General features: G+C 50.4%; 1 protein-coding gene across 1 annotated transcript in view; it reads left to right on the forward strand.

Moving 5' to 3' along the window:
• ARK2C (arkadia (RNF111) C-terminal like ring finger ubiquitin ligase 2C) overlaps window positions 1-24013 on the forward strand; it is a 51987-nt gene that overhangs the window by 15823 nt on the left and 12151 nt on the right. The window contains exon 2 of the mRNA XM_057367797.1: window positions 23495-23804. Coding sequence (XP_057223780.1) covers window positions 23495-23804 — 310 coding nt within the window. The remainder of the gene's footprint in view (window positions 1-23494; window positions 23805-24013) is intronic.

The raw sequence follows: 24013 nt of genomic DNA on the forward strand, positions 1-24013 counted from the left end.
TTCATACCCTTCCTTCTGTGGTCAGTCTTGAGGAAATGTGTTCAAAGGASATGTCTCAAGAATTGTATTTAGCATTAAAAACTTGATCGGATGTCTCTGCTTTCTTCAGGAAACAGATTTGGAGATGAAAGAGAAAGCTGGCAAAGCTGAGGTTTTTGGATGAAAAACAAAAACCTCAATTCTTTCTTAATATCATAAACACAAATAAATATTATATTTTAAATAATAGCTTTAACATTATTTGGTTTAAATCCAGGGGGASGCACTTTCCCAAGGTCACTCCCTAGAGTAGTGGGGAGAGGGACTCACACCCCATCTCCTCCCTGAAATCTGCTCAAAAAATACTGATCTGGGGRAAAACCCATCTGCTGGCACTATCTGCACGGCTTCCTTATCTGGCTGCTCTGATCAATAGGTTTTCTTTTCCCTGAGTGATCTTGACAAAATTTTTGAGTCCAGCAGCACTCTTCTTTCAAAGCCACCTGATAGAGGGCTGTGGAGATTTTGTGGCCACTTCTCCAGAGCAGGGGATTTGTCAAAATGAATCAGATCTGGAGTAGCTGAGAGGGAATTAATGTGAAATGCCTTGATGTTGGTTTTACAGTCGGTTTAATAGGCCTAACTACGCTATTAAACTGATCGGCCTGTGTTTAGCTGTTGTTTGTGTTTGAGTGGAATGAATGTTTTCCTTTAGGAAGGGTGAATTCTACAGAGTAAAAGAGCTATTACAAACCTCCCAAATGCCTCAGCCATAACAATGTGACAACTTAGAGCCTGAAACTCAGACTCCTCGAGCTGTGGGAATGCCTTTCAGTCCTATTTTCACCCTCTTGYTCATGTCCTTTTCTTCACCCCAAGTGCATTTTCGAGGTATCTCCGAAACGATGAGCTGGCTTCACCCTTGGTTTGGGGTTAGTTGTGCTAAAGGAACAACATTTTTGGATGGTTTTTGGGTCTCCTTTGGCCAAGGATGACAGCAGCCATCCCATTTAGCTGCACAGGCAGGGGCTGCACACGTTTTTGGCCATGGGACTGTGCTGCAGTGGGTAGGAAGGTGTCAGGATGGTGATGGGAGGACACCTCCATGGCTGTGAGTCCAGCAAYAGGCAAGCTCTTGCAGCATCCTTGGATCCTCTGAGTCTTCTTGGTGGTGGGAGTGGGGTGAAAAACCTTTAACCTTGCTCACAAAGTGAGTGCAGAACATGTACCCGGGGGAGAGGGCTTGAAATTGAGGCAGAGCAACCCAGCTGAAATGTATTTCTTGGTCTTGGGATTTTTTTTTGGTAGGGTTTTTTTTTTGGTGCATTTTTGTCTCCCTTTCCTCTTGGCTCTGTCTTTCAAATTGCAGCTCATGAAGATTTGTCACAGGTCAGGAAGACTTAAGCCATGATTTGCAGAAGATGAATGGACTTTTAAAATCAATTTAGTGGTCCCCAGTGTCAGTGGGGTGCCAATCACCACCGGCTGGCACTGCCCAGTTCCTCTGCTGCTATCATTAGGAGGCGAGAGCAGCATTCATTACAGAGAGGCTGAGCCTGGCTGCCTGCTAATGGAATTGAGCTGCCTGACCTTAATGTGTGCCTGATATTTAATTTGAAATTTCTGTGGACACCAGCGGGCTGCAACAGAAACAATACAGGCCCGGCAATGCAAAGCCTCAGCCCCGAGAAGACAGCAAAATAAATTAAATTTGGTAATTAGTAAAAAYCCTTGGGGGCTAGAGGTCACATGTGGAACTGGAAAAAAAGTGTATTTTCCTTTCCACTTGGCAGCTGTACAGGTTCCTGGTAGGATTTTGTGTGCTGCAGGTGGGAGTGGGGTGCAGTTTATTTGTCCTGGATTGGCGGGGAACTTTGGGATGCTCTTGGCCCCACACAGATGGGCCCCTCAAAATGAGAGGGACATTGAGGGGCTGGAGCGTGTCCAGGGCAGGGAACGGAGCTGGGGAAGGGTCTGGAGCCCCAGGAGMGGCTGAGGGAGCTGGGAAAGGGGCTCAGCCTGGAGCAAAGGAGGCTCYGGGGGGACCTTGTGGCTCTGCACAACTCCCTGACAGGAGGGGACAGCCGGGGGGGTCGGGCTCTGCTCCAGGGAACAGGGACAGGAGGAGAGGGAACGGCCTCAGGGTGGGCTGGGAGGCATCTAGGTTCAATATTTGGGAACATTCCTTCCTGGAAAGGGGTGTCCAGCCCTGGCACAGCTGCCCAGGGCAGTGGTGGAGTCCCCATCCCTGGATGGGTTTAAAGGTCTGGAGGGGATGTGGCACTTGGGGCCATGGGTCAGTGGTGGCCTGGGCACTGCTGAGGGAATGGTTGGACTCGATGACTTTAGAGGGCCTTTCCAACCCAAATGATTCTGTTTCCATCTCCAGCCCCTTAACTGTCACCATCACCATCACCATCACCACCATCACCATCACCATCACCATCAATCACCATCACCATCACCATCACCCTGCTGGTCTCTTTGCTTCCCTGAGATGCACAGGGTGAGCCCCCCTGAGCCCCTCACCTGTGGGGATCTCTCCTGAGGCACCCATCACCTCGTGGCATCCCCCCTTGCATCTGTCTGGTTCCCTCCATGTGGCCTCAGGGTTGTCACCTGTGAAAATCCCTGGGTACCCAGAGTGGACATGGTCACCCCTCATCCGTGGGGTCCCAGACTGTGCTCCTCTGGCCCTGCAGGCAGCAGGGGCTTTGGCCATGGGGCACCTGGCACTCATTTGGGATGCTCCCTTGSTGGGGTGTCCACAGCTGAGAACATCTGGCTCACGGGCTGGGCTGGGTGCAGGATGTTTTCCTCYCCTCCTGTGGGATTCTCAGGACACACAAACCTCTCTGCCTTTGTCTCAGGGCTCTGTGCTTGGCTGGGGCCCAGCACCGACACGTTTCTGCCCTGTGAGTGCCAAAGATAACAGGTATGAGTAATGTCCAGGGCCCACAGCCAGGTTTGTTGCCTGTTCCCCTTTCCCCGTGAGCCTCTTGCCCCTGGGAACAGCAGGACAGGCACAGGGTTCTCACAAGGTTCTCGCCAGAGCAAAATAAAACTGGAGAGTGAGCCATCCCAGCTGTTTGGCTCCTCARTCTGGAGCAGATGAAGGTGTCTCTCCAGGGCCAACAGGAAGGAAGTTCTGGGCTGGCAAAGTGCCAGATAAAATATTCCTGGTATTCTATTTGGACATTCAGAAAAAATTCCTCTCCGATAGAACTGCTGAGGGAAGTGGTGGGGTGGTGGAGTCACCATCCATGAAAGTGSTCAGAAAACACATTCATGTGGCACTTGGGGACMTGGGTTGGGGTGGCCTTGGCACTGCTGRGGGAATGGTTGGWCTCAATKATCTGAGAGTTCTTTCCCAAACCTRTGCAATTCTATGGTTSTATAAAAGGTCAAATTACAATTTCCTAAATGCCTCCTGAAATCCAGGGCCATGACATTGTGAAAGGCATCATCATCCTTTGGGAATGAAATGTCTCCCTAAGAAGCAGGAGGGAGAGACATGGCTGAGGCTGAGCTGTCTACAAATGTGCTGCCCACCTCTCTGGGGCTGACCCAGTGCATCCAGGATGCTCCTTCCTGCTCCTGGCCAAGTGTCTGTGGTTTGCAGGGCAGAAAAATGCCTGCTGTTGGGAAAAAAAGAGTGCACATAAGGCAAAAAAAAAAAAAAAGGGGTATCCAGGCTGCTTTTGGAAGAAACTCAGCTCTGTTCTTATTTGGTTTGTTTTGCTGGCAGTGGTAACACACCTGGTGTCMTTGGAGCCTGGGAGGGTGATGGCTGAAAATCATGGAATGGTTTTGGAAGGGAACTGGGAGCTTATCTAGTTCCAGCTGTGGGCAGGGACACCTTCCACCAGGACCAGTTTACTCAAAGCCTCGTCCAACCTGGCCTTGGGCATGAGAGAATGAACAGAAAATGCTGTTCAAAGGGAGAAGAATGGCTTAGGTCCTTAGGGCATCAATGAGAGGGACTGGCAAGGGAAGAGAACGGCAGTGACCAAACACCTTCCCATGGGAGACAGGCAGAGGGGGAATCTGTCCCTGGATCCACCACCCACTGYCTCTGCTGGCCAGGACAGCTCTGCCCTCTGCCCAATCCTCTGAAAACACAGTGCAGTCACCAGCCCTGACCCTCGCTGCACTTTGCCACCCTCCCYCCGTGCCATTTAAGCAGAGAAACAGCTAATTTGTGTGTGCCGTGGTTCACCGTGGCACGGAAAGCCTCGCTTGAAGGCGCTGCAGAGGAACCCGAAATCAAACAAATTTCAGATGGTCTCGCAAACGAAGCTGAAAGGTCACGACAGTATCAAGCTGGAGGTTGCGTGTGGTGCTGCAAGCCTCTGCTAAATATCAGCCAAAGATTAGTCCATCCTCTCCAAAAGGCCAGGAGCTGCACAGGCTCTGAGTTCCTCCTGCCACACGTTCRGGCTCACAGCATCTAAAAATGGCACAAAGCCCCCGCGAAAGAGAGACAACAACTTCAGGAGCAGAAAACTCAAGGGAAAGCGTCAGGCCGGTGAGGTGTGTGAAAATGAGTTTGGAAAATCCTTAGATTTTTTTTTTTTTTCCCCTTTTAAAGCCAAAAGGGACTTGTAGATCATGCGGCCGGCGCTAATTAATCTGGCGTTGTGCCGAGCATTGTCGTGGTGGTTTAATCAGCAGCTGTGAAACGGAGCGTTGTCCGTCTGCCAGCCTCCAGTCCCAGCTCCTGGGGCAGCAAGGGACATCTCTCCGCTAGGTGCATCAACACATCCTGCRTTTGTTTGAAAATCTGGTCTTGTAAAAGCTTCATCCGACATCAGAGCTGTCAGTTCGGGAGCTGTGCCGGGCAGGAATTTCACCTGGGAAAAGCGGTGTCAAAGMATCGGTTCAAGCAGGGGGTTCAGGYGYTTGTGGAAAGGGCTCAGYGGGGCTGCAGGCTTCTCCTCAAGGCCACCAACCTTCTCCTAATAGCATTGTTCTAATTAACTGGCAAATCCCTTGGCTCTGACATGGATGGGTGGTTTAACTTCATTCATTTCCTCCCAGTCCAGTTTCTGGGTCTCCCACGAACTCCAGAGAGCCAAGAGCGTGAGTTTGAGGAGCAGCTGAACCTCGCACCTATTAAACACACTAAAAGCCCATATGAGAAACTCTGCTAACGTGAACTCACCCACTGGCATGAGAGGAATCTCCTCTGATATGTGGTGGGCAGTGGTTAGTCCTGAAAACTTGTGGATGGAYGCATCAGTTAAGTTAAAAAGTGCCKGGTGCMCAKGGTGCAGAAGTGCCACAGCATCTCACCTTCCTCCYGCTGTGTGACAGCTCGTGGGCTCCAGTCATTGCCACTATTTGTATTTATGGGGCACTTAAMCAGCCCCTTAAACAACAATTTACAGGTTTTTCTTCACCATTTAACCAAAAACCTCTCATTTTGTTGTCTCTGTTAAGAGCGCTGCCTGCAGCCGTGAGAGTCAAATTCTTTCTGAATGTCAATTTTGTTTCTCAGCATCGAGGCTGGCTTTGGAAAACAAGATAATGGTGGCAACCTGGTGCTGCTAATGGAATATAGCAAGGGGGTTTGCTGGTCCAGCAGGGCTGAGGGCTGTGTAGCCTTCCTGTACCTGCTGTGCTTTCTGGTTGTGCTGAAAGGCAGCGTGTAGGTTTCCAAGGCAATAAAAACAACATCCACGTGAGAGAGGGAAAATGTTTCTGTCTGAGCAGCTTCGGCTAAATCCCTGTCAGGAATGCTAAAAATCATAGTGGGAGGTCAGCTCAGGTCCTGGAAGGGCGCACAGCAGGAGGATGCAGTTCTTTGRAAGGAAATGGTAAAGGGAGATACACTTGTCTGCTATTACTCTGGCAACCCTGCCTTAAGGTGAATTGGAAYGACCTGGTTTGGCTTTCTGCTGGTGAAAAGAATGTTCTTCTTGCAGCTTGCCCAGCTCCCCAGTGCTCTCCATCCCACCAGGTGCCCATCATGTCCAGCCAGAGGGTGAGTGTGGTGTGAGGATGCTGGACCCAGACCGGTTTRCCTCCCCACAACGCTCAGTTTTGCTCTGCCTGATCTGGTTTCATGGAGACCAGACTGCTGGAAGTCATATTTTGCTCAAAGGAGGGAGCAGATTTTGCTGACAGGGTCCCTCTGCTCCTCACCTGCTCATTCTTCACAAAACCGGGTTTGTGTGTGGGTCCCTCTTGTCACCCAGCTTGGTTCATTCTTGATTTTTTTGGTAGCTCCTGTGTCTTTAATGTACACATGAATAGGTCTTTTGGCTCTGCAGGAGCTTTTCTGTTTGAGGTGGCTCGGTTTGCTTCCTCAGATGAGTTCAATTACTCGATTGACTTTAATTTTGACATAAAAAATAAAAGGCATCTATTGACAGCAAGCACAGGGAGGGCAGACACACTGCTGAGTGTTTCCTGCAGGGAAGCTGAAGCCAGCTTGCATGGATTTGCACAGACATTCCTGGCATGAGCCTGATGTTAAGCAAATGCTTCCCAACCGTGGGTCATGCCTGGTGTTCCCTCAAAGACCCAGCTGTGGGGTCTGGGTTGTGTCTCATGTGAGTGAGGGGTGGGAAGGCTTTGCTGTGGCTGGAGGGAGGTTTGGATTATAGAATGATAAAATCACAGAATTTGTTGGAAGGTATCTTAAATCCCATCCAGTGTCACCCCCTGCCATGGGCAGGGGCACCTCCCACTGTCCCAGGSTGCTCCAAGCCCTGTCCACTTCCAGGGATCCAGGGGCAGCCACAGCTGCTCTGGGCACCCTGTGCCAGGGCCTCCCCACCCTCACAGCCAGCAATTCCTTCCTAAAATCTACTCTACATCTACCTTCCTTCAGCTTAAGCCATTCCCCCTTGTCCTGTCCCTCCATTCCTTGTCCCAAGTCTCCCTCCCACTCTCCTGGAGCCCCTTTAGGAACTGGAAAGCACTCGAAGGTCTGTAGGCTGCTGTAATGGTGCAGAGCTGCATTTTGCCCACCTAAACCTTCCTCCAGAAAACACAGCAGGCTGGTGATTCTTCCTGGTTGTTCCTCACTGTGGTTGTTGTGCCGTGGCAGAGCCGTTTCACACGAGTGAGTGACTTCTYGTCCCCTGTGCTTCGTCACGTGGCTCGTGGCTGGTGCTTCCGAGGACACAACCGTACCTGTGCATTTGGGGGCTTCTCTCCCCGTTCCCCACTCCCCCATGCAGTGAGTCAGCTTGATCCTGTGCGGATCCATGCCATATGTGAGCCATCCCGCTCCTCCCGGAGACGGCGTGCACGCAGGGCTGACAGCAGGCTGGGTCCTGCTGGGACAAGGGGTGGGCTCTGCAGCATGAGCTGCCTGACGAGCTTCTTCCAGGCAGAAAATTCCCCGTGCTTCCCTTGGAGGCAGCTCTTCACTGGATCTGGGGAGGCTGAGCCATGGATGAGTGCGTGGAGAGGCTCTGTCTGTGCTGTGGGGTTGCAGGCTGGGCATTGAGGTGGGGAACTTGGTTTGGAAGCTTTTTGGGGGGGAAGCTTTCCAGTCCTGTAGGAATGCTTTCAATCCTCCCTCCTGGCAAAGGGGGATGTGGGTCTGAAGGGTGATGGGGTCTGCACCCRTGGGAAAGGGTTGTTCAGCCTGGAGAAGAAAAGGCTCTGGGGAGTCCTCATTGCAGCCTCTCAGTACCCAAAAAGGTGCATACAAAAAAGGGAGTGGGAYTTTCTAAATGAGTGGATAGTGACAGGACAAGGAGGGGATGSTTTTAAATTAAAAGAATAGAGATTTTGGTGGGTTTAAGGAAGAAATTTTACCCTGTCAAGGTGGTGAGAGCCTAGCACAGAGTGCCCATTGAAGCTATGGCTCTCTGGACATGCCCAAAGCCAGATTGGATGGGGCCTGGAGCAACCTGGGGTAGTGGGAGGTGTCCCTGCCCATGGCAGAGGGTTGGAATGAGATGGTCTTCAAAGCTTTCTTCCAACCCAAACCTTCCTGGGATTTCTGTGGAATCTGCAGAATCCTCTGTGGACTATGCACATCCCTGACTCTTTACTGGCCCAACTCCCCATTCCAGTGCAACGTTCCCATTCCCTGAATCCCCCCACTGCCTTCTGCAGAAAAAATCCCAGCCCCGCAGATAACAAATCACTCGGCAACGGCACCGTCTGGACGGGAGCCCGGTGTCCCACTGGGGAACCTCCGACGGCTGGAGCTGACCATATGAGCAAAATCACTATTTCTCTCTGCTCCAGCTGAGGCGRACTTTTGAAGGGCAGCCAAGACCTCGGGCTGGGAGTTTGGGGCGTTTCCTTGGCTTTTGGCCACCGGGAAGTAGCTGGTCTAGGTAAAGTCTGAGCTCGGAGTAAATCTGCAAGTGCTGAAATCCTGGCGGGTTGCTGATGAAAACCAGCGCTCACCCAAGGGCTGGGCAGAGAGTGCTGGATGCAATAATYGCTGAACTCCGGAGAAACGAGAGGTCATGGAGGCACAGTTAAAACAGCAATACATCCTCAAAATATTACCCTCATTGGTTAAAGGCCTTGTGGAATTCTGCTGTGTTTTAACTCTCCCAGAACTTCAGGCTTAATGCGCCAAAAATCGAATAATCCGAGACGCCCCCAGAACGCTGGGGCTGTAATGATGGTGCTGCGATTGATCCTGTTAGAAAGTGGATGTATAAAAGGCAAAGGATTTGAGAAATGGCGTTGTTGGCTGTCTGCATCTGAAAAAAAAAAAAAATCCTGCCATTACTCAGTATAATCTGCTTTTCCAAAATTATTGGAAGGTAGGAAAGAAAAAAATCCCACATGTTTTTCTTTTCCCATTTTACATGTTTAAGCCAAAACGAAAAATAGCTTATGAGATTCAAGCTATTTATTACCAAATAAAACTGCATCTGGGCCATGGGCTTCTGTGCCAAGTTTTGGCACAGTGAGAGCACAAATGTTGAGAGTTACRAGCCCCTCAAAATTGAGGTTGATGATGGAAACATTGACTTAGTCCTRACTGTCTCAGGGAGGGCAGATCCAAAGCTGGTTGTAGGGAAATGAGATGCTGTCAGTGACATGGAGCTGTACCTGCAGCATCCTACGGGTTATCTGCAGCCTTGTGGGATATTCTTGGTGGAARAAATAGGAAACAATGTGGTAATGCCCAAGGGAATGTCTGGAGCTGTGCCAGGGGAGRGTGAGGGTGGGATATCAGAAGGTTTTTCTGTCCCCAGAGAGTGCTGGTACTGCCCAGGCTCCCCAGGGAATGGTCCCGACCCCAAGGCTCTCAGAGCTCCAGGAGCGTTTGGACAGCGCTGCCAGGGATGGACAGGGGGGATTGTTGGGGGTTCTGGGCAGGGCTGGGAGCTGCACTCTGTCATCCTGGTGGGTCCCTTCCAACTCACATTATTCTATGATTCTATGATGAAATAAGCAGGAATGTGATTTCCTCTTCCCATTGYGGTGGAAAAGCGAATCCCTTGGAGTCAGTCTCCTCTGGCTTCAGAGGGAGGGGAAAAGGCGGGTGSATTTCCATGCCGGAAGGGACAGCTGTTGTCACCTTCTCCATCCCACATCCCAAAATTAAATCCTGTGCAAGTGAGGGGCTRTCCTTTAGGAAACCAACCGGCCCTGGTGCAGAGGAAGGGGTTTTGGCTGCGGGAACACGGTGCTCAGTGTTTCCAGCCCTGTCCCTGTGCTCTGTCGGGCTCATTACCTGCCTGACGAGGATGGACTCATCCCAYCCAGCTCACGTGTGGCAGCATTTCAGGCTCTGCTCAGCCATGGCTCTGCCTTTGCTGGTTCTGACGTGGAATCGCAGGTCTCCTGCAGTGCCTCCCTCCACGGTGAATGCTCGGGCTCCTCTCCAAGCCTCCTTCCCAGCTTTGGCATCAATCTAAGGCTCTTATTGCTCCCAAGGAACCCCACCTCCTGCTTTTTATATAGCAAACATTTGTGCCTTCAGATGCTGCTGGGGCTCTGGGAGCTCATGGTTTGCTGATTACCAAAATTCACTTTTCTCTTGGATAGCCTGACACCTGCAAATAGCACCTGTATGGGGCTTTTTTTAGATGGATGACTTTACACTTAGCTGTATAAAATACATATTTTTTGCTGTTTGGTTAGAGTTTTCCTTTGTATGTTATTACAGCRGGGCTTAGCAGCACTAAGTCATGCCAGGACCTCATGCAGAAATGTAAAGTAAGAGCTATTTCCACATCAAGGAGCTGACGTTTCCCTTGTACTTTAAACACAGCTCTGTCTCTCCTGGAGTGACATGTACCAATAATGTTCAGGATATTAAATTTAATAGGGAACAGGCTTCCAGGATCTTTGATTTTTAGCTACAGACTTCTTATTCACGGAGAGTAAAAGGGGAATTGTCAGGATGCAGCGTGGCAGGGCTCACAGTAGCTGGGRTTTTCCCAAACCTGGGTTCAGGTCAATTCAAGGTAAGAATTGCTGAGCTGCCCTGGTGTGTGCAAGCTCACTGCCAGCATCCACACAGCTTCTCCCTGCCTTGGTCCTCGGGGTGGATCCTGGCCCTGGATGCTGCTCCTGGGTGTGAGCAGGTGCCCCAAATCAGCACACACTGATGGTTTCAGCTCCGAAGTTCTTTATGATGATTAAAGGAAGAGGTGCAATGAGGACTGAGGGCTTGCAGGAGCTCCCCAGGTGCAGTCAATCCTCACAGTGAGGGCTCTGCTCTGACTGTGGGGCTGAGCTTTTGGGCTCAGAGTGCTTTACAGGGGATTTGCTGACATTGTTCTGGCACTGCATCCCACACATCACCTCCTAGGAGCTGGTCTGCTCTCTCCTAAGAGACCATCTCCATTTTTTGTACCTTAGCACTTGTAAGATGCTCCTGTGTTCTGTGTCATGTCACTTGAAAGAAGGACCAGCTGCTGAACTTTACTGCCTTCTGGGGTGAGGAGGGACATTCTTTGSTGTGGCTTCAGAACCATCTGTACAAAACTCTCAGGGACTGTAGATTATATTGCCTTCCCTGAGTATCAGGTACTGCACGAGGTGCGTTTCTGGTGCTCTGGGGGTCTCATGCAGGCTGGTAAATCCTTTTGCACCCACCTGGTGTGAGATTACAGGATTTAAGATAAAATCCAGAAGGTGACCTGTGACGTGCCATCAACCAATCCCTTTACAGGGGGATGTCCCATGTCCTGTCTCCCTGCCAAAATGYTCTGGCTTTGGGGCTGGTTTGCCAGAGAGCCAGCAGAGAAGGAGGGCCGGGCTGCAAAAYACCCCTCATCCAAACTAGAAACGGTGAATCACTGCACTCCCTTCCCAAACCTGCTCCCCCAATTCACTGCAACTCGCTCTGGAGCTCTGTGGACATGATGGATGGGAATCTCCCACCCCTGGGCTTAAGATGCTGATAAATAAATCCTCCAGGAAAACCCAGCTGGTAATTACAGTCCCATTTAAAACAACAGGCGTGTGGGTGGGGAATTAATGCATGCAAAATAGAGACGGATGGGATTGATGCAGAATAACCCACCCAAGGCAGCCTCCTCTGTGTTTTCAGGAGAGGTTTCAAAATYTGTTCCAATCTTTCCCTAGGGGGGAGGTTTAAAGCAGGTCAGGCAAACAATGCCTTCCAAAAAAAGAAATCTTTCCCCTCTTTGCTGATAAGGGGAGCACAGGATGGAAAACCTTCACTGGAAATCGTTGTTGGGGGGATATAATGCGTGTGCGGGAGAGAAGAGGGAAACCAACAGCACTGGTGCTCAAAAAAGCTGCTGTGGAGGGAGGGGATGATGAAGGTGGCAGGKTTTGGGGTGCTGTGGCTGCCAGGGCTGTGGATGATCCCCGAGTGTGAGTGGGACACAACTGAACCCTGGAACTCTGCTCCTGTCCCAGCCCCTGCAGCGTGTCCAGGGCTGTGCTCAGCACACACAGGTGTGACAACAGCAGGGATCACAAAGCCTTTTGCTTAAGGAGGATCAGTCATCCCCGAGGGCATTGGCTCTCCCCACTGACTCCTTCTCTGGGGAAGGGTTAAAGCTCCGAGTTCAGACCCCTAAGGTTTGGCAGTGTTTGGGTGGAGAGTTTTGGTTGGGGCTGTCACAGAATTTAGAAGCTCCATGTACAAAGCAGTGCAGCCCCCAAGACCCTGCCAGGTCCTGGCGATGTCTGGTTGGTTTTTTTTCCCCCATGGTTTTGGCTTTTTGCCCATTTCTGGATGTCCTGCATATAATTTCTGGTAGGAAGGAGCTGCCACAAGCCTCCCTGGCTGGTCATTAGGAGCAGTTAAAGAGTGTTTTTAAGGCAGGTGTTGAGCCCTTCCAAATGCCTGGGGAGAGCTTTGGACGCTGTGAAAGCAAGGAAACATTGGAAACCCCAGTATTGAATTTCCTTTTCCAAACAACTGGCTGCAGCCTATCACTGCCTGTCAAAGCTGAAGGCACAAGTCAGCACGTTTTTACATTCCCAGGGGTGGAGATAGGGAGTGCTCCAAGTGCTTTCCCATTGCTCCCTGCAGGGACAGCCAAGTAATAGGCTGCAGTCACGCCAGGATTTTTTATTTCTTATTTTTAAATAGAGGATGAATTCCTTCCCCTGGTTAATTTTCGCATTTCCAGCTGGGGACTCGTTCACGTGGATATAACACCCTGCTTGTAATGTGTAACCACAAAAGATGAGCTTCACTGCCTCCCTTGACCAAAGGGGACCCAGACCCACTACGACTTCCTTTTCAACTTTTTTTTTTTTTTTTTTTTANTGGGGACTCGTTCACGTGGATATAACACCCTGCTTGTAATGTGTAACCACAAAAGATGAGCTTCACTGCCTCCCTTGACCAAAGGGGACCCAGACTCACTACAACTTCCTTTTCAACTTGTTTTTTTTTTTTTTTTAATTTGTGAGAATAGTCCAGACCCTGGAGAAAAGCCTTTGAGCTCAGATATCTTCCCATAAACTGGGAATACTCAACTTTTTTGGCATTACAGCAATGCAGAAGAGGTTTGGGTTGCACACAGGAGCTGGATGGAATGGTGGTGAGAGAAAAGGGGTGTCTGACCACATAAAGTTGTGAGGCTGATGGAAAAAACCCCAAGAGCTGCCTTAAAGTTCAGGTACCAGCCAAACCCTCTCTGCCCTTGGAATTGCTGGGATTGTGCTCAGACACAAACCCTGCAGCCCAAAAATGCCTTTGAGACCTGCAGTGTGATTCCTTCTTTCAGCATGGGAGTTGTGGTCAAGTGATTCCTGTCAGCTGTTCCTTCTCGAAAACCTTCAGAACAAACAGAAAGGAGAAACATTATTAAAAAAAAAATTCTCAGAGGGGCTTTGCAACATCTCCAAAGCCACATTTCCTCCAGGACCTTTTCCTGGCAGATTTACAGGGTTGGGCCCAAACTCAGGGGGAGGAAGAGCTGAGCTGGGTGAGAAACATCATGCCAGGCTTTTGGGGCCACCCATCCCTCCAGTCATGCCAGAGCCTGGGAGGGGAGAGGTGAAACTGGGACCACTTAATCCCAGAAAAAAAATTCAGTGCAATTTGTCTTTTTTTTTTTTTTTTTTTTTAATGTGGTGATCCAAAAATCTCAAATACACCCTCGAATTCTACACTGAGAATAAAGCTATAATTAAAACATAGTGAGAAGTATAAAAGCAAGAAGACAGCTTTAAGTGTAGCAGTGCTGCTGAAGTGTTTCTCCTTCCTCCTTGGAAAATATTGCTGAATTCAACACGTTGCTGTGAAACATCATCTTCAACAAAACTTTTTTTTTTTCCCCTGAAGCTAGTGGGAAAGAGTTGCAGGAAAAAAACTCTCATCCAGTGCTGTATAAACAGCTGTCTCCCTTGTGTGATGGGTCCGGGCTGCCTGGCTCTATCCCATCCCTCATTCTTGCTGGTTCCCATCCCCAGCACTCAGCACCTCTTCAGTCTTGATGTAAATAGAGGTGGGGGGTTGGGACTGGATGATCTTTAAGCCTCTTCCAACTCTTAACTTTCTGTGATTTTATGTAAATATGCTGATTAACACTGGTCACTGCCAGCTGTAAATCATAGARTCACAGATTATMCKGAGTTGGAAGGGACYCKTAAGGATCATCGAGTTCAGCTCTGAGCCCTGCTTTGGACAACCCTAAGAATCCTACCATGTGCTGGGTTTTTATTTTGTCGGATGCTGAGGTCAGGCCCTGGTAGGAGTCCCACCTCATCCTTTTTTTTCAGTGTTTTAAGGTTTGCAGCAGAGGAGATGCTGCACTCTGTGCTAGGGACCCTCCAGCCACGCCAGCCCATGTCACTCAGCAATTAATGCGAGGCTTCATTAGTGGGAGAGGATGTTGACTGGGCATTGTTCAAGCAGGCAGGGGCAACATGCAGTCTCTGGGGTCTGTTTAGGAGGTTTTTTTGGGAAGAGCTCAGCTGTGCTGTGCTGTGCCTGCCCAGAGGCAGAGTGCAGTGAAGGCTGTGACCACCAAACCATTAATCAGCAGTGGGAAGCCCATCTCAGSCCCTGAACTCCTTTGCTGCACTTTTCTACCAAGTGTGAAGGACACTGAACAGGAGATGATGAGCCTCCAGACCCTCATGTTGCCACCAGGACACAAATGTKCTCCACCACCCACGCAGGCCAACCCTTTATCCCCTGCAAGGACCTATCCTGAACTGTCCCTGGCATGGCACAATCTGAATTAGTAGAAAAGGCAGATGAAATAACTCTTTATCTGTAGCTGGCATGTGCTAGGGCTGCACCTCTCCCAGCCACAGGTGCTGAGGTTTTTTTGCTGGTTCCCTGGCACCAGACATGTGGGATGGCAGGCTGTGCCCTGGGGCTGGGCTGGAGCTGGCAGCACATTCTTTTTAACATGGTTCTTGCCACCTTGCATCTTACCCCACAAGAGTAGTGAAGCTGGTAAAGTGTCTGAAAAACAAGTCCTGTGAGGAGCAGACATAGGAGGTGGGGAAGGGGCTCAGCCTGGAGCAAAGGAGGCTCTGGGGGGACCTTGTGGCTCTGCACAACTCCCTGACAGGAGGGGACAGCCTGGGGGAGGTCAGGCTCTGCTCCAGGGAACAGGGACAGGACAAGGAAAATGGCCTCAAGTTGTGCCAGAGTAGGTTCAGGTTGCATATAAGAAGTTTTATTTTCACTGCCAGAGTGGTCAGGCATTGGAAGAAGTTCMTCAGGGAGGTGGTAGTGTCACTATCACTGGAAATGTTCTAGAGATTTCTGGATGTGGCACTTGGGGAGTGATTTTGGTGGTGCTGGGTWAATGGCTGGACCCAATGATCTTGAAGGTCTCTTTCAACCTTGGTGATTSTGTGATTCTGTTTCACTAATGAAATGAGAAAGCTGTTGGCAAAGGTGCTGAAGGTGAGACAGAGTCATTCCTGTCTGACAAATTTTTCCTGAATTCTTTCCTCTTCYTTCCTCCTCCCTGCCCCAATCTCCTCACTCTGCAGTTAGTTAGCTGTCCTGTAACAGGGGTGAGACAGCTCGGTATCTCCTTCTGCCAGACCAAAAAACTTTTATGAAGCTGACTACCGTGAATTTGTTGGAATTTGGAGGGTTATTTATTTAATTTTTCATTTGCCATGACAGGGTGGTTGTAACCAGGTGATCTTTGGGATCCCTTCCACCCCAAACCATTCTGTTGTTCTGTGRTTGTCACACCTCATTTCCTACCAGTAAGTGAATTTCCCTAATTTCATAAGGGTATATTCACAGACAATTTGGAAGGGATTAACACGTGTCTGATGGCACCAGGCAATTAGGAGCTTGTTTGTAGTGGCAGTGTGAGCCCGCCGTGGTGTTCTTCTCCATGTGCCACGTCAAGCTGGAGCTGCTCCCATGGCTTTGGCCTTTGCTCTCAGCATCCTTTTGAACTTCCCACYGCGCTGCTGGCTCCAAGGGAATTCTAATGCACATCCAGGGGAGCGAGCTGCGGGCTCCCGGGCTGTTAAAAGCTTGGCAGGCTCTCCTGGTGCTCGGAGAGGCACCGCAGTGGCTCCTGTAGAGGGGCTTATCTGCCTCCCGCTGCAGGAGGAGGGGTTGTGGGGGTCTAATCAGGGTGAAGCGGCTGACACGACGCGGCTCCGTCCCCCAGCTTGGCCGATTACGACAGACAGATCTTCCCCGGCTGTAAAATCTGTCAGTGAGCGAAGCCAGGGCTCTCCAGGAGCTGCCAYGGCAGGACCTGGATGTGAACCAGCCCCGTCCTCCCCACCACCCCCGGCCCCCACACACACACCGTGGATGCCTCCAGAAGCAGCCCAGGTTGCCTTACCCAGGGGAAATGTTCACATGCTTTGCAGGCAGCGTAACAGCATGAGACAGATTCTCTTCTCCCCTCGAAGGTGGCCGGGCTCCCTGGGCTGCAGCTGTCTGCTCGAGACACCTATCCCATGCCAGCTCCAGGCCCGATCCTGTGTCCCTTACCAGCACCTGATTGCATCAGGAGYGCTGCTGCCCGAGGAAAGGAGGTGGAAATAAACAGCTCTGCTTTCTGGGTTTTTCTTTGCATCCTCTCTCACCGCAGGGATTACCCAGGAGCTTTGCATCGCTGAGATGGGTCAGTGTTGAATGAGCACACGGATCCCTTGAGCCTTCCTGGGTGAAATACTGCTGGGTGGATAAATATKCATGTGCCTAAGTGCAGTCAAATCTTGACTGATGCTAAAGGAGAATCCCCAGTGGCAGAAGCACCTAGGACCAGACCAGTACATTTCTGTGACTCAATGTCACTTCCCAACCTGCCAAAACCTATGGACTTATCATTGGCAGGGCTCACTCRGGTGTGCAAAGGGAAAGGGAGCTTTTCTGGTAATGAAAAAAAGTCCATGCTGCTTTGGATAATGTATGGAAACAATAAATATAACTGTAGAGCTGAGGGGAAAAATGAAAAAAAAAAAGCAGCAGCCATGGAAGTGAGAAGGTGGTGGTGAGAAGGATGTGTCGAGTTTTCCTGTGGGTTCCCACCGTGCTCAACGCCCTTGACAGCAAAGGGTGGAAACGACACAGCAGCGAGCAGCACCACGCTGTCCACACTCCTGCATCAACTGCTGGCTTCCTAAAAATGAGTTTATACCTTCCTCGGTCTGAGGCTGAAACCTGTAATGCCAACACCCAGCTCAGTGGTTTGGGTGCTTTGTAAATTGGTGTTAAACAGCTTTCCCTGTGGGCTTTTGGAGGATTTTCATCACAGGGCAGGTCAGGGGTGTGGTTTGGCAGTCTTGGCTGGACTCGATGATCTCAGAGGGCTTTTCCAACTCAATTGGTTCTATTATTGTATTTTGTGATGCTCWATGGGTCTGTGAGGCCATGGCATCATGGAGGTGATTCTGCCCCTCTGCCCCACTCAGGTGAGAGCTGTCTCCAGCTCTGGGGTCCCCAGCACAGGAAGGACAGGGAATATTGGAGCAAGACAGGAAAAGGCCACCAAGATGGTCAGAGGGATGCAACAGCTCTGCTGTGAGTAAAGGCTGAGAGAATTGAGATTGTTCAGCCTGGAAATGAGAAGGCTTCAGATTGAGCTCACAGTGACCTCATTCCCTTCCAGTACCCTGAAGGGAGCTTACAGRAAAGGTGAGGCAAGACTATTTGCAAGAGCCTGGAGKGACAGGACATGGAGRAATGGCTTCAGATTGGAAGAAAGTAGGTTTAGATTAGATGTTAGGAAGAAATTCTTCCCTGTGACAGTGGTGAGGCCCTGGCACAGGGYGCTGAGAGCAACAGCAGCTGTGGCTGCCTCATCCCTGGAAGTGTCCAAGGCCAGGTTGGACACGGCTTGGAGCAACCTGGGATGGTAGAAGGTGTCCCTGTCCATGACACAGGATGGAACCAGATGATCTCTAAGGTCCCCTTCCAACCCAAACCATTGTATGCTTGTATGATTGTGTGATTGTATGATTTTGTGGTTGTATGATCGTGTGACTGTGATTGTGTGACTGTGTGATTGTGATTGTGTGATTGTGTGAGACTGACTGTGTGAGACTGTGACTGTGGTTGTGTGATTGTGTGACTGTGTGATTGTGATTGTGTGATTGTGTGATTGTGATTGTGTGACTGTGTGATTGTGATTGTGTGATTGTGTGATTGTGATTGTGTGATTGTGTGAGGCTGACTGTGTGAGACTGTGACTGTGGTTGTGTGATTGTGTGATTGTGATTGTGTGACTGTGATTGTGTGAGACTGACTGTGTGAGACTGTGACTGTGATTGTTGTGATTGTGTGACTGTGATTGTGTGATGGTGACTCTGTGACTCATTAGCTGCAGACCCGTGTAGCTGTGGGAAATCCCACAGGCTGTCGAGACCCAGAGCAGTGGGATGTCTCACAGACCCAGCTCCATGTGGGGTTTTCAGCATCACCATCCATCCCAGCTGTAGAGGAGAGCCAGGCCAGAGGGAGCAGCTACTGCTCCACAATCAGGTTGTGACAGTGGCAGGAATGACCCAAGCACTGATTGTCCCCMCACTGATCCCTGGTGCTGACCTTGGCTTTAGGATGTGGTGGAGGCAGCTGAGGGGGAGTGGATACAGCAGCTCCAGAGCATCCCACCAGGCAGGGAGATGTTGCTGGTGCTGACCCAAAGGCATCCCTGGCCTCATGGTCCTTCATCATCACAAAGTGCCACAGCCTCTTGTGGGTCAGGCTGGTCCTCAGTTATGCCAGAGAACACATAGCTCCTCTTTCYCACCCCACAAACAGCTGGCTTGCCCAAGACATGATTAATTTCTCCAGCAGATCCTATCTTTGCCTCCATGTGTTATCACAAACTTTGGGACTGGTAAGGCACCTTTTAAGGCACCTGGATTATCTGGATTCAGGCATTAGTGATCTCTGTGGCATAGCTCAGGCCAGGCAGGTGTAAGGCAACAAGGGGTGTCCAAGCTGGGAGCTTAGGTGGGTGTGTGAGGGCATTTTGAGGACATTTGGCCTCAACCCTTTAGAGGGAAACTGCCCAAAACKGGAATAAGTCACCTGCTTTGGTGACACAGATGTGATGCATCGCTCATCTCGGAGCTGCTGATCTGATGTYGCTCTGAGCTGTCATCACCTGCTACAGCACCAGCATTTAAATGAAATGAAGCTCCATCAGAGCAAGAAAATGATTTTTGGCTGGTGGGCAGCCTGACACTGATCCCAGAGAGATGAKTCCTCCACAGAACTATTCAAGGTGCCACAAACACATCAAGGAGCTGCACGCAGAGGGCTGCCCCTCTCATCCCAGCAAGCTGGGCACAGGCACAGGGGTTTCCAGGCTAGCCATGGGTCAGAAGCCTCTCTAGGGCTTGTGAGGACTGCATTGCCTCTGTGCACTTCCCTGAATATCCCCCCTGGAGATATTAAAAAGCTGGACACAGGAGTAGCATATTCTAGGGGCTGTAGGATTGGACTAGATGATCTCCAGTTGTGTCCCCCCCCCGCCCCCTTAACTCTGGGATTTTGTGATTGCCTCCTGGGCTGGAGAAGACAGCTGTTTGGACAGGGAGGATAAGCCATAAAAAACATCCAAGATCTGGCTAACTAACCCCTTTTCCTGCAAAATCAAAGTATCCCAGTGGGGGAGGAGAATCCCTGTGTAGGCTGAGGAGCACAGCTTGGGTTCATTAAGCTGGGAGAAARCCTTGCTGATCACAGAGCAATGTTGCCCTTGTGCAGGTACCACCAGACAGGTGATGAGGAACAAGGATCGTGGAGGGTGCAGTTGGTGGTTCTCATGAGGGGCAAACTTTATATCCTCATTGTCTTTGCTGTGGAAATGTCCTGAAAGTTTGGCTAATGAAAATGTCAACCCTGCCTTTGTACTGGGGAGTGAAAACAAAAGCTGGAATGTGGTATCAGAACTCAGTTTTAGTCATGGATTAGTCTCTGCTGCGGCAGACATTGCTATCCAGGCAAAAAGCAGATTAAATCCATGAATCCAGTTTTCTTCAAGTATCTTATGGGCAATGTTTGTGCTTGTTGGTTTCAGCGCAAATGTGATCCAGGACAACACTTATGGCTTGGAAAAGTGGGAGAAGATGTGCTAGCATAGTAATCACTAGTAGAGCTTCTGGCTCTGCACAACTCCCTGACAGGAGGGGGCAGCCAGGGGGTCGGGCTCTGCTCCAGGGAACAGGAACAGGAGGAGAGGGAACGGCCTCAGGCTGGGCCAGGGGAGGAGCAGGATGGATATTGGGAGAAGTTTCTTCAAAGACAGGGTGGTCAGGCTTTGGAAGAGATGTTCAGGGAAGTTTTGGAGTTCTTACTTGTGGGAAGTGTTCAACAGCCATGTGAGTGTGGCACCAGGGGACACGGTTCAGTGGTGACACAATGGCTCTGGGTTAACAGTTGGACTCACTGATCTTAGGGGTCTTTGCCAACCGTAACAATCCTGTGATTCTCTGACACTGCTAGTGTGAGAGCCTCTGTGGGATTCAAAGGGAGGAGTGCCTGCTTTTGGTGCTGGTTGTGATGAGTTACCTGGATGAGAATGCTCAGCCCACATTTGCAGGATAATGCTGAATTTACTCTGTGTATGTGAGACCAACAYGTGGGCTTGGAAAGCAGCCCCCAACAAGGCCCTTTGCACCTAGAGGCAATGAGCAGGAGAAGGTAAACTCAAATATGAGTAATTTAAAAATGTGACGTCCTGTTTTGAGCTGTTATTTGTTTGCCAGGGCTTTCTGGGGTACACCAGCACCCTGCTTGGTGAGGACTGGCTCTTTGCTCTGCAGGCTGGCTTGGTTGTGCCAGCAGTATGATTGGATAACTGCTAATAAGCATAGGATTGCTGAAGTATTCCCCAAAGTCTTTGCTTTGCTGTAAAAATCCTCATCAGCAATTGGATTAGTTGTAAAGAATGAACAATTACTACACAGGGTGGTGTGTTATGTTAGGACAAATTGATGGCTTTTATTTAATCATATGGTCCCAGTCACATCTTGATGGTGTTTTTCCTATGAAGAGAAACACATCATTGCACCAGTAGGTACAAGCAAAAAATACTGAAGAAATGCTTTATTTACTTAATTAGTTCCTAGAGATAAGGCAAATTAACTCTGTACCAGAAACAGAATGAGTTAGGTCTTTGCTTTTGGACACGTTAGCTCTGTGTGTCTTCCTGCACCCATGCCACAGATAAATTTACGTGTTCTGGCCCTTGAGAAAGCGTGAGACCGAGTTCCTCTCAAGGACTGGCTTTGCACGGGGAGGTAAATTCAAACCAAAACCATGAGCAGATGATCTGCCCACTTGGTGCTCTCTGGTTCCCCATGGCTCTGGCACCAAAGGCCCTGCAGATGTTTAACCCCAASACACAGCAAAAGGCTGGAAATTACTGGCTGAGGTTACTCCAGGCACGGAGAGACAAGAGAGTGGATGAGAGACAGGTGTTCTGTGCTTTCCTTACGTGCTAGAGGAGGTAYCCCAGGAAAATGGGGGAGGATTGCTGAGTTTCCCTGTCTGGTATCGCCCTGGGACATTCCTGTCTGATACAGGGCTGAGCTGCTGCCTGATGGCATGGGCTGGTGTGCAGGGGGATCAGCACTTTCCCCCGCCCTCACACCTTGTCCCCAGGCCCTGTGATGGCCTGGGGTGACCATGGTCACTTGTGACCTGCTGCAGCAGTTTTCTATCACAGGTGGTCTGATGGGACCATAGGATCTGACCATGTGGCCACAGAGTTTGGGCAATTCCCCATGAGCTGCTTGGTGAGTACYGAGCAAACACAGCAGCCAGGAGGCTTCTCCTCACAGTTCCCTTCAGCAATGGGCTGGGGAAGTGCAGGGTCCCCATTCCATCACTCAGCTTTTACCTGTTTGTGGTGAATTTGGGCCAGACCTCCAGCAGCAAATACAACCTGCAGGGGAGTGGGGTGTGTGAATGGCTCTTTGGCCTGGGTTTGCAGCTCTGCTGTTAGAGAACAGCAGGTCTGATCCCACCACCTCTGGTTTTAATTAATATCATGGTCAAACCATGCTGTTACCTGACAGCAGGGGAAATTATCACCTCACGAAGCGCTGCTGTGGGTGGCAGGTATTGTGCTACCTGCTCTCTCTCAGAGGGGCACCGTRCAGGATTGGTTTGTATTTAAGACATGATGAGTGTAATTATGCACAGTTTTGCAAACCATCCATTTCTGACAGGATGCTGTTTCTCCTGCTGGCATCTGGCTCGCTGCATCTCTCCTATTCCCACATGGACATGAGCAGCTGTGATGGACTCACAGGGAGGTGTGAGCAGGAGGGATCTGGGYTAGGAAGGCAGGATGTCCATGCCTGTGCCTTGAGATGATACAATGYCCCTTGGTGCTGTTGTTCCTGGGTGTTTTGCACCATTCCCAAAGATTAAAACACAGAGAGAGAGAAATGGGATGTTCCAAATGCTGTAAAAGGCTAGGTGCCCCATCCTGGGCTGATCCTCAGCAGAGAGGCATCTCTAATACCCTTGCTTGAGTCACATCCTCCATCTCTGAGTTGACTTTTTCCCTACTTTAAGAGCCAGAAGTTTTGCATGATACCTGTGAGTGCCCTAGGAATGTAGGAATTAACGTGCCGGGTTAGGCCAGGGGCCTGTCCGAGCGGGGATCTCGAGCAAGGTGCAAGCCGGTGCCAGATGTTTTAGAAAACGCCTCCACGATGGATATCTTTCACACCTCATTTCTTCCTCATTCCCATCAGCTTCATGGCTGGTCTCACAGCAGCCAGTGTTGTGTTTCCAGCAGCTGCTCTGTCCCTGCGTGCAGCTCATGAGGACGGGCTGCTATGGATCTCAGCAAACACACATCCCCGCTCTCAGAGGTGGAAGYTGTCTCATTCACGTCCTGAAGTCAGCGTGAGGCAATGCTTTAGAGCAGAGATTATTTCCTTGCCTATGAGGCGTTTTTAGAGAGGCAAAGAAATACCTTGACTCGCAGGCAATGTCTGCAGTTCAGGGAAAGCTTTCAAAATTTCAGTGACAAAATATCCCAAAAGTCAAGTTATTTTAGAAAACAGGTTTTTGTTGTTTATTTCTTTTTCTAAAGTATTGAGTCTATATCATGCAATGGTTTGGGTTGGAAARGACATYTAAARGTTGTCTAGTCGAACCCCACTGCCRGAAAAAGTTGTTCCAGCCCTCACCCTCCCTGGCCTCGAACACCTCCAAGGTTGGGGCATCCACAGCTTTTTTGGGCAACCTGTGCCAGGCCCTCACCACCCTCAGCACAAAAAATATATTCCTTCTGTCTGAAGGACTGAATCTCCTCTCTTTATCACCCATTTTTCCATCTCCACAGGCTCTATTAAGACTTTTTTTCTGTTTAAGACAGCAAAGCCAAAACAAGCTCGAAGCAGTTTYCATCAGTACGCACTTCAACTTGGAGCCAAAAAAAAGAGACTTTGAACCTAAATCTATGTTTTGGCTCCAACGTTTCTTGGAGGAGAAACGCCATTAGTCAAAAATCAGCAATTTTTCCTTGTAATCAGCTTTCACTGACCCGCTCTCTTTTATGTGTATTTTTCTACAAAACCCTCTGGAAGCGGAGCGCAGCAGCCACCGCCCCCCGGCGGGGCGGCCACGGGGCTGCTGGGCGCCGGCCCCCGTGACGGCTGTGCTCTTCTCTTCCAGGTGCTCCCTTTCAAAGGTCTCAGCATCCCCATGCTACCTCCTGCCGGCACTTCCACCTGGGTCCCCAGCCTCAGCTGTCCGCCGAATTCGCCCTGCCTCACGCGGTGCAGCCGCAGCCGGGGCTGGCTCCCCACATGGCGCCCGCGCACCAGCACAGCGGCGCCCTGCACCAGCCCCTGCCGCCCGTGCCCGCCCTGCCCTTCCAGGACGTCGCCGGGCCCTCCTTCCTACCTCAGGCGCTACACCAGCAATACCTCCTCCAGCAGCAGCTCCTCGAGGCGCAGCACCGCCGGCTTGTGCCCCATCCCAGGTAAGGAGGGTCCTGCTCTTTGCTGAAGGATGTGGAGATGCCGCGCCGGCCTCGCCTCGCCTGTGGAACCGCGGCCCTGCTGCCGGCGGTGTGGGGWTTTCTCCCCGAGATCGCCTTTCAGCGTGTGCTGAAAATACARCCACCAACAGGGAGGCTGCAGGGCGGGCTGCACCTGAAGGTGTGCCATTCCTGTGGGGATCCCTGCTGTG

The sequence above is a fragment of the Malurus melanocephalus genome, unplaced genomic scaffold (assembly GCF_030028575.1).
Source record: "Malurus melanocephalus ecotype Western Australia unplaced genomic scaffold, MMel_1.1 scaffold_85, whole genome shotgun sequence".
Taxonomy (NCBI): domain Eukaryota; kingdom Metazoa; phylum Chordata; class Aves; order Passeriformes; family Maluridae; genus Malurus; species Malurus melanocephalus.